This window comes from Gavialis gangeticus, unplaced genomic scaffold (genome assembly GCF_001723915.1).
Source record: "Gavialis gangeticus isolate Ggan-Ray unplaced genomic scaffold, GavGan_comp1, whole genome shotgun sequence".
Classification (NCBI taxonomy): domain Eukaryota; kingdom Metazoa; phylum Chordata; order Crocodylia; family Gavialidae; genus Gavialis; species Gavialis gangeticus.
Window position 1 is genome coordinate 26,455,551 of NW_017728994.1, and position 9,813 is coordinate 26,465,363.

At 45.4% G+C, this 9,813-nt stretch overlaps 1 protein-coding gene across 3 annotated transcripts in view; it reads right to left on the reverse strand.

Moving 5' to 3' along the window:
* FUT11 (fucosyltransferase 11) overlaps positions 1-9,813 on the reverse strand; it is a 24,295-nt gene that overhangs the window by 10,246 nt on the left and 4,236 nt on the right. For 2 of the 3 annotated variants that reach the window (XR_002094846.1, XM_019502432.1), the window contains exon 2: positions 8,278-8,903. Coding sequence is in view for 2 of the 3 variants with exons in the window: in XM_019502432.1 (XP_019357977.1) it covers positions 8,278-8,903 (626 nt within the window). In the remaining variant the exon portion in view is untranslated. The remainder of the gene's footprint in view (positions 1-8,277; positions 8,904-9,813) is intronic. The other variant, XM_019502433.1, reaches the window with a different exon arrangement.

Sequence of the window (9,813 nt, forward strand, 5' to 3'; positions counted from 1 at the left end):
ACAGGCCCAAGGACGGAGCGTTGGGGGACCCCACTGGTCAAGGCGCACCACTTCCATCAGCTACCACTCTCTGGATCCAACCTTGAAGCCAATTCCCTAGCCAGCAGACTGTGATGCAGCCGAGGCCATGGTTGGCCAGTTTTTCTACGAGATGATCATGGGATACCAGATAGAAAGCTTTTTTAAAGTTGAGATACAAGATATCAATATCTTCTCCCTTGTCCAGGTGATGTGTCACCTGGTTGTACAAGGAGATGAGACTGGTCAGGCAAGACCTACCCGCAACAAACCCGTGCTGGCTATCCCTCAAGCAGTTGCCTTCAGGCAGCTTGTCAAGAATGGTCTCTTCGATGATTTTCTCCAAGATATTCCCAGGGATGGAGGTCAGGCTGATGGGCCTGTAGTTCCCTGGATCTACTTTCCTCCCTTTCTTGAAGATAGGCATCACGTTGGACTTCTTCAATCCTTGGGCACTTTGCCTGAGCGCCACGAGTTCTCAATGATCCGTGCCAGTGGCCAAGCTATGATGCTTGCCTGCTCCTTAAGTACCCTGGGGCGTAAGCTGTCTGGGCCGGCTGACTTGAAGATGTCCAACCTCTCAAGGTGTGTTCCTTCACATGGTCAACACTGATGTACGGTAACAGTTATCCCACGCCCTGGCTGTCCCATACCGTATTGGGCAGTGCTGTCCCTTGGGGCTGGTGAAAATTGGTGCAAAATACCTATTGAGCAGGTTGGCTTTTTCCTGGGCATTGGCTGCCAGTTGACCCATATGGTTTAGCAGGGGTCCAGTGTTACCCTTGCTTTTCCTCTGGCTCCCCACACATCTAAAAAAGGACTTTTTATTGTTCTTGATATGTGTAGCCAGTTGGAGTTCAGTTGCAGCCTTGGCTGTCCTGGTTCGCTCCCTACAGGTCTGGACCAGGGCAGAGTACTCCTCCTTTGGGATGGATCCAGTCTTCCACTCATTATAGGCCTTTCATTTTAGATGCAGGAGGTCCCCTAGTTCCCTGCAGAGCCAAGGGGGCTGTTGTGCCCTTTAGCTGCCCTTCCTCTGAGACGGGATAGACATTGCTTGTGCTTTTAGGATTGCTCCCCTGAAGAGCAACCACTCGTCCTGAACTCGTAGTTTCATAGTTTCATAGATTTAGGGTCGGAAGGGACCTAGTAAATCTTCTAGCCCGACCCCCCGCCAGGGCGGGAGAACAACAAAACCCCAAAACAAGAAACGGGACTCAAATGAATCCAGCCAGGTAGGCATCCAGCCTCTTCTTAAAGACCCCCAGGGTAGGGGCCAGCACCACTTCCCTTGGAAGTTGGTTCCAGCTCCTAGCCGCCCTAACTGTGAAGTAGTTCTTGCGGATGTCCAATCTATACCTCCTCTCCATCAACTTGTGCCCATTACTCCTTGTTATGCCAGCGGGCGCTAGGGGAAACAGCGTCTCCCCCAAACCCTTCTGGTCCCCCCTAGTGAGTCTATAGACGGTCACCAGGTCCCCCCTCAGCCTTCTCTTGTGGAGGCTGAATAGGTTCAGGTCCTGCAGTCTCTCACTGTAGGGTCTGCCCTGTTGTCCCTGGATCATGCGGGTGGCCCTCCTCTGGACCCTCTCCATGTTGTCCACATCCCTCTTGAAATGGGGCGCACAGAACTGGACACAATACTCCAGCTGTGGCCTGACCAGCGTCGCGTAGAGGGGGAGGATCACCTCCTTGGCTCTACTCGAGATGCACCTGTGGATGCACGACAAGGTCCGGTTAGCCCTGCCAACCATGACCTCGCATTGTCGGCCCATGTTCATCTTGGAGTCAATAATGACTCCAAGATCTCTTTCTGCCTCCGTGCTCTCAAGTAGGGAGTTCCCCATTGTGTAAGTGTGCTGCTGGTTCCTACTGCCCAAGTGCAGCACCCTGCACTTGTCCGTATTGAAACGCATCCTGTTCCTGTTAGCCCACCCCTGTAACCTATCCAGATCCCTCTGCAATCTCTCACTCCCTGCTAGTGTGCTCACCTCCCCTCAAAGTCCTCTCCCCTTTGGGTCGTGGTCCCTTAGGGCCTCACCAACAAGCCTCCTGAGCTTGTCAAAGTCAGCTTTCCTGAAGTTGAGGACTTCTACTTCACTGACTGACTTGCCTGCTTTATGGCGGATAGTGAAGGTGATCAGCTCAGGGTCGCTGTCTCCCAGCTTCCCTTCAATCGTTAGGTCACTGATTAAGTTATCCCCCGTTGCCAGTAACAGGTCGAGTAGCGCTTTGCAGCTCGTCAGTCCATAGACTTCTGGAGTCAGATAGAGCTCATTTGTTGATCCACAGACTTCTCGAGTCAGATAGCGATCCATCCCCTGTTCATTACCCTCCCAGGCATCCACCATCATTAGTTTAGAGAGGCCAGGGGATACATCTCTGAACATTCTGTTTAATAACTATTCATTGATCAATCATCCATAAATTTGTCTAGTTCCTTTTTGAATCTGGCTACACTATTTGCCTCTACAGCCTCCCGTGATAATGAGTTCCACAAGTTAACTATGCACTATGTAAAAAACTGCTTTCTACTAACACTGTTAGTTTTAAACTTGTTTTCTACTGATTTCATCTGCCTACTCTTCCCAACTTTATAGTTGCTCCAATAAAAGAGATAATGGAAAAAACCCTTGCCTCTCATATACTTCCTAGACTATCATGGCTACAACAACTCCAGCCCTACTGTGCTCAAAAAGAACCTACACCAAATCCAACTCAGGAATACAAATCATACCCTTATATGAAAGGAAGCACATAGTGTTCTGTAGTCTAAAGTAATTGGGAATGCCCTTTTAAATAGCACGCAAGTCTTCTAAGTGTTCTCACTGTTCCCAAAGCAGCTGTTTGGGAAAATTAGGGTTGAAAGGGACTTCAGGAGGTCATCTAGTTCAACCCCCTGCTCAAAGCAGAACCACCCCCAACTAGATCATCCCAGCTAAGGCTTTGTCTGCCCAGGTCTTAAAAACCACCAAGGATGAAGACTCCACAACCTCTTTGGGTAACTTGTTCTAGTGCTTTATTATCCTTCTCATGAGAAAGTGTTTCCTAATATCTAACCTAAACTTCCCTTGATGCAACTTGAGACCACTGCTTGTGTCCCCTGCCACCACTGAGAACAGTCAAGTGCCATCTACTTTGTAACCCCCCTTCAGGCAGTTGAAAGCTATTATTAAATCCCACCTCAGTCTTCTCTTCTCCAGACTAAATAAACTCAGTTCCCCCAGCCTCTCCTCAGAAGTCATGTGTCCCCATCCCCCAAACCATTTTCACTGACCCCCGCTGGACACTATAGAATAGATTGGTTCACATCCATTCTGCAGTGAGAGCCCAAAACTGGACACAGCATGCCAGATGTGGCCTCAGGGTTGTATAGAAGGGAATAATCATGTCCCTTGATCTGCTGGCAACACTCTCACTAACGCAGCCCAGTATGCCATTAGCCTTCTTCACAACAAGGGCAGACCGCTGGCTCATATTCAGCTTAGTGTCCACTTTAACTCCTAGGTGCTTTTCTCCAGAACTGCTGCTTAGCCAGTCAGCCCCAGCCTGCACTGGTGCATGGAACTCTTCTGACCCAAGTGCCAGACTTTGTACTTGTCCTTACTGAACCTTGTGAGATTTCATTTGGTCCACTCCTCCAATCTATGCCTCTCTGAAGCCTAGCCCTATCCCACAGTGTACTCCCCACAGCTTGGTGTTATCTCCAAACTTGCTGAGGGTGCACTCCATCTCATCTTCCAGATCACTGATAAAGATACAGAACAAAAACAGTCCTAGGACTGACCCCTGGGGCACTCTACTTGATACTAGCTGCCAATTAGACATCCAGCCATTGATTACTACTCTTTGAGCCTGATGAACCAGCCAGCTTTCTATCCATCTTATAGCCCATTCATTCAACCTACAGTGTCTTAGCTTGCCTGCAAGAATGTTGTGGGAGACCATATCAAAAGTCTTGCTAAAATCAAGGTATAACATGTCCACTGCTCTTCCTGCCTCCACAAAGCCAGTCATCTCAACGTAGAAGGCAGTCAGGTTGGTCAGGGATGACTTGCCCTTGGTGAATCCATGCTGACTCTTCCCAAACACCTTCTTCTTCTCCAAGTGCTTAGAAATGGATTCCTTGAGGACCTGGCTCCATGTTTTTTCCAGGGACTGAGGTGATCTTCCTTCTTCCTTTTCTTTAAGATGGATATTGTATTTTCCCTTTTCCAATCATCTGGATCTCTCCCAATCACCACGTGTTTTCAAAGATAGCGGCCAGAGGCTCTGCAATCACATTGGCCAACTCCCTCAACACCCTTGGGTGCACTGTGTATGGCCCCATGGACTTGCACACATCCAGCTCTTCTAAAAGGTCCCTGATGTGTCCTTTTACTATTGTTGGCTATTCATATTCTCCACAAACTGTTCTGCCAGGTGCAGTAGTCTGGAAACTGACTGCCTGTGAAGAATGAGATAAAAAAGACATACAGTACACTTCAGCCTTTTCTACATCATCTGTCACTAGGCTGCCTTCCCTATTCAAGAAGGGACTCACACTTTCCCCGATCTTCCTCTTGTTGCTCACATACGTGCGGCAACCCTTCTTGTTATGCTTCACATCCCTCACTGGCTGCAACTCCAATTGCACCATAGCTGTGTAGGCAGGTTTTGCACATTAATAAGCCTAATTAATAAACCTTGGTATTTGGATCTCCCTGTTGAACCAAGTTGATATTTGGCACAAAATGGTGAAAATTCTGTATTTCTTTTACTCCATTCAAAATCCCTGATGATTCTTTGTGTAGGAGGCAGAAGTCGCAATGAAGGCATCGATTCTCATAAAATAAGAGACCCTACTTCATCAGGGATCCTGCTGATCACACTAGAGAACTTTAGCACAAGGCAAATGGCACAAAAAGCATTTAAATTTTGTGCAATTTCTGCATTTTACCTTTTTCTAAGAGCCCAGAAATGTTACCTCTTTAAATAATAGGGAAAAAGTGTACTATGGTTCACTGAGATACCAGGAGACTTGGATCTTGGAAATACTGAGTTGTGCTACACAAAACTACCCAATGACAACCTCCAGACGGAACTAAACAGTACCCTCAGTTTGCATCTATCAAGGTTGTTTCTTCTCTCTTATTCAGTAACCACACAAGCTTTCCTAAACTGCTTCTGTACTGCCACCTGCTGCTCAAACTGCTTGTCTCCTGGACAAGCGGTAGAAGAAAAATGGGTTTCCATACCCCAACAAAATGTAGCTAGTACTAAGTGCTGTGAAACAATTCTGCTGTCTCTTGGTAGGTGCATTTGCAATGAGACTAGCTACTTAGAAAAGGGTAAAAAGATGCACTGATATATTAAAACTCCTCAAAACAACCAACCAATAGATGATAAAGTGGAATAAAGGCTTTTCAAAGCCCCTTTTAAAAGCTCAATTTTGTAGCTAGTCCACATGTGAATTAGGGCTGTGTGAAATTGAGCCGGCTGCTTCATTTTGACACTGTTTTGAACAATTTGGAGCTCGAAACAGTGAAATCGAAATGAAATGAAGGCCTCTGAAACAGCCTTGAAACAAAATAAAGGCAGTTGAAATGTTTCAAAAGTTTTGAAACATTTCGAGTTTTGAAGCAGCTATCCAGGTGATGGGAGACAGGGGAGAACCAGGGTTGCGCTTCCAGTGGCTCTGCAGCCCCGTTTGGCTCAGCTGGGCGGGGAGCACAGCCCTGGCTCTCCCCACCTCCCGTGGCCAGGCTGCGCTTGGTGGGGCTGACGGAGCCAATGGGAGCGCAGCACTGGCTCTGCCCGCCTCCCGCTGCTGAGCTGTGGTCTGATCAGCTCTGCCAGCCCCATGGAGCTCAGCCCAGTGGCAGAGGCAGGCAGAGCTGGCACTGTGATCTACCTCCCGCCACCGCGCTGAAATCCACAGGGCTGCAAGAAGCTGATCACAGTGCTGGGGAACATAGCTGGGCCAAGTTCTCAGCTCAGTCACAGCAAATGCTTCCTCAGCCTGATCGAAACGTTGAAACAGTGTCAAAACAACGAAATGGAACAGAACAGTACTGCCAAAATGAAACAAAACTCAAAACGAAACACTGTTCTGTTGAAATGTCAAAACAGATGTCAAAGTAGAACGCTGCTGTTTCGCACTGCCCTAATGTGAATCACATATAGCATGCATGACATTTAAAACAAGAAATTTGTACAACATGAGCTTCCTAAGGAATTTCTCTGATCTCAAGGCATATATCTTCTGGGGTAATAAATTAGTTAACATTTCAGCTGGCCATTTTTAGAAATAAACAAGCTGCTGTAGGAAGAAACCTAGATTCAACAGTTATTACATTCCAGGTGCTTCTTATGGTCAAATAATGTAATACAAGTTCCCCTTAAAAATTCAGATTTGATTAATATCTAATTCTCAATAATAACAAATACCACTGACAAGTTGAAAATCTAAGCATCTTCCAAGTAAGGTTTCAGACTTAAAATGGTGGAGTGTACATTTTCAACACAGTGCTTCCTTATCAACATTTTAACATTCTGATATGGAAAGCCATAGTCACAAAGTTATAAAGAAAACCCAAAAACTGATAAAAATCTGGGATAAAGTAAGCTATTTACTGACTGCATCTTCTAATATCTGAGAGAAGCCGTTTCTCAACCTGTGGATTACGACATAAGAATATTTGAAAGGGTTGCAAACAAACTTTAAAAATGGATTCTCCTTTAAAGGAGAAAAAGGAACTTTGGAAACCATGTTTTTTTCCCTTGCAGGCTGGCAGAATACAAGCCTGCAAGGGGCTGCTTGGGACCCCCCATGGTCCACACACCCTCTCCTATCCTACACACTCAGGGACTCAGGCTCGTGAGTCAGGAGTGAGAGGCACCGGCAGGGCCAGAGGGCTGTTTTATTCTTAAACTATCTACTAGCTTGGGACTGGCCACCCATGTTTACAAATGAGTCCTGGCACAAAAAGGTTGAGAACCACTGTTTTAGAGCAATGGTTGCACAAAGTAGAACTCACATATGAGTTAGTTAAGATTAAGATATGGAGAATTTTAGGTCACAGAAAACAGGATGAGTAAAGTCAGACCATTTACAACCAATTCCTTCATCTGAAATACTAGCAGAGATACCAAAGACTAAATGGACTGTAGAAATTAACCTCTCCCACTGCTAGCAGTAGCTGCTCCAGAACTGGTTTGATATGTACTGCTAGTAGCTTTCACTTTCCAATAGCCAAGATTAATCCAGGCTGTGTATAAAAGATTCCAACTGGTGGTTATGTATGTTCAGTACACTTGACCACTATTGCACAAAGCAGGACAACAGCCACTCAACATGTTATGTTCTGTTTTGCCACTCTCTTCGGAAAAAAATGGGACTAAAACCTGAGACACTGGTCTGCTCTATATACATTTTAAAGTTCTATTGTACTTTTAATAAAAGTTGGAATTTGTCTCCATCTAGAACAAACTTCAAGGTAAATTTTCTGAAGCACTCACTCAAAGTAGGCCTATTTCTCATCTTATTAAAGCCAATGAGAGTTGTATTGTGGTCTTCAAAGGAAGCAAAGTTAGGCTGACAGTCTTCTTGGGAATCTCTCCCTCAATGGCAACTTTGTACCAAATTACATAGCATCTTTCATACAAGGACTGCAGAGTTCTTTAGAAAGGTGGGGGACACTGTTGTCATTTCCTACTTAGAAAAGCTGAGGCACAAAAATGTGACTTGACTTGCCCCCACACACCGAACAATTCAGGAAAACAATTAGAAACAGAATTCAGTTCTCCCAGACTTCTATTTCGATCACTTACCAACACTGTTTCCCAATCCCCTCTTTCAGCTCAATGGCTATATCGAGTTTATGTAGTTGCTGCACTACACTCCATATATGGAACCATTTCAAGGTGCTCCACATAGTTTGGGATGACTTTGGGCTCCATTAAGGACAGCCAATTTTCCAGCCCGTCGGGAGCCCTGAAGGCTGGATGACATGGCCCCACATGCTGTTGCACTGGTACATAGGGTTGTTGTTCCAGGGCTGGATCTGGTGGGTGGGACCAAGACAGCGCACCAGATTGCACCCCAGGACTGACTCTGTGCTGGATCAGGCCAGAAGACTGATCCCATTCATGGGATCTGGCCCATGAGGCTAGAAGGTTGAGCACTACTACTTTAGGATTGAAAAGCATTACCAAAAATCTGCGTTAACTGAGCTTTAAAAAATAATTATTTCAAAGCACATGATGTTTGTACTGTACCTGTCTCCTTCAGGGATGTCCTCAATATTTCCAAAGCCAGGAGCTGGCATAGGACACCCCATGTGTGTGAAATGAGCTATGTGGGGTTTAGGAGCTTTCACTTTTCCATGATTTTTTCGGTGCTCTCTCTCAGCTTTCATTTGTTCATTGACCTTGTCACAGACAAAACACTCAAAGCCGTTCAGGTAATTTGGCAGAGTCATATCATTCACTCCCCACTCTCGTGACTTCAGGCTCTGCACCAGAAACTGGTTTTTAATGCCTCCTGGCTTCTTAAACTCTAGGTATTTCAAGTATTCCTCCCCATTCCTGTCCAAGAAGTGAAGGTACTCTGCTAGCTCCTGGGGGCTTCCAAAATCATCCACAAGGATGATGGAGAGGTTATCAGGCATCCAGTCCCGCACAGATGGGGATCCTCGGTACACAGGGATGGCTCCCACATGCAGTGGACGCCACAGTTTTTCTGTTATGTAGTCACTGCATATTGCATTCTCCATGGCCAGGTGGAACTTGTACCTGGAGATAAAGGTCATGAATTCAGAATCCTCTGTTGTAGCTGTAGAAGTGTCCGTCAGTCTCTCGCTGGGAAGTTCTCGGTTATGCAGGCATTTGCCGTAGGAGTCTACCTAAAACAGTAAAGGGCATCTTTACAAAAGTAACTTTTCTGTTCGTTTCAAGCTTGTTTTCAGTGTGACCAGGGTGGGCAGGTTTCTTTTAGAATTCCTTCTAAACAGGTCTTAAGAGTCTAAGTCACTCTTTCACTCCAGCTTCTTCCTTCTCAACGAACGGATTTAGCAAAAACATTCTAATGCATCTAAAATTCATTGGAGCATCTTATTTCCGTTTTTTAAACTTTACCCCTTCTTCTAGGGCATCTATTCTTCCTGCAAAAGATACAAAGATCTCCCAAAGTCAATGATAATTTCTTGTTTCTTACAACAGAACTATGCCTCAAATATTTAATCACAACTGACAGACAAGAGAGGCAAAAAACAACTTGGAGATGCACAGCCCTTAGGAAAAGGTAAGTTTATGAGGGGCCAATTCAGTAAAACGTTTACACATAGGAGGATGCAGAACTCGCTTGTTGTTACACTGAAGTTTTTGTTACTACATAAAACTTAGAGTACTTCTCCTTTCTAAACTGTTGTACTGACATTAATCAATCCATGTTACACCCTTTTGGGGAAGGCTGGCAGGTGAAAAAGTTTCAACTTGTAAAAGTGATGATAACCAATAGAGACGTTAAAAGGGTACAATCACTTGAGGAGCCAGTCATACTTAATACCAAGTTAAAAGTCGATGCAGGCACTTTAATCTGACCTGAGTCCACCAGGTAATTTTGTATTTTACAATTAGTTTCCTATTTCTGTTGCTTCCTCTGGCTCAGTGATTCTCAACCAGGGTGAAAGCAGGGTAAATTTGCACCTTTACAGACTAATTAACCTATATATTTGTATCTCTCTACATTCTAATACTAGCCAATTGCCCATCAAGAATGACCGGGGGGGGGGGGGGGGGGGGGGTTTTTTGTTT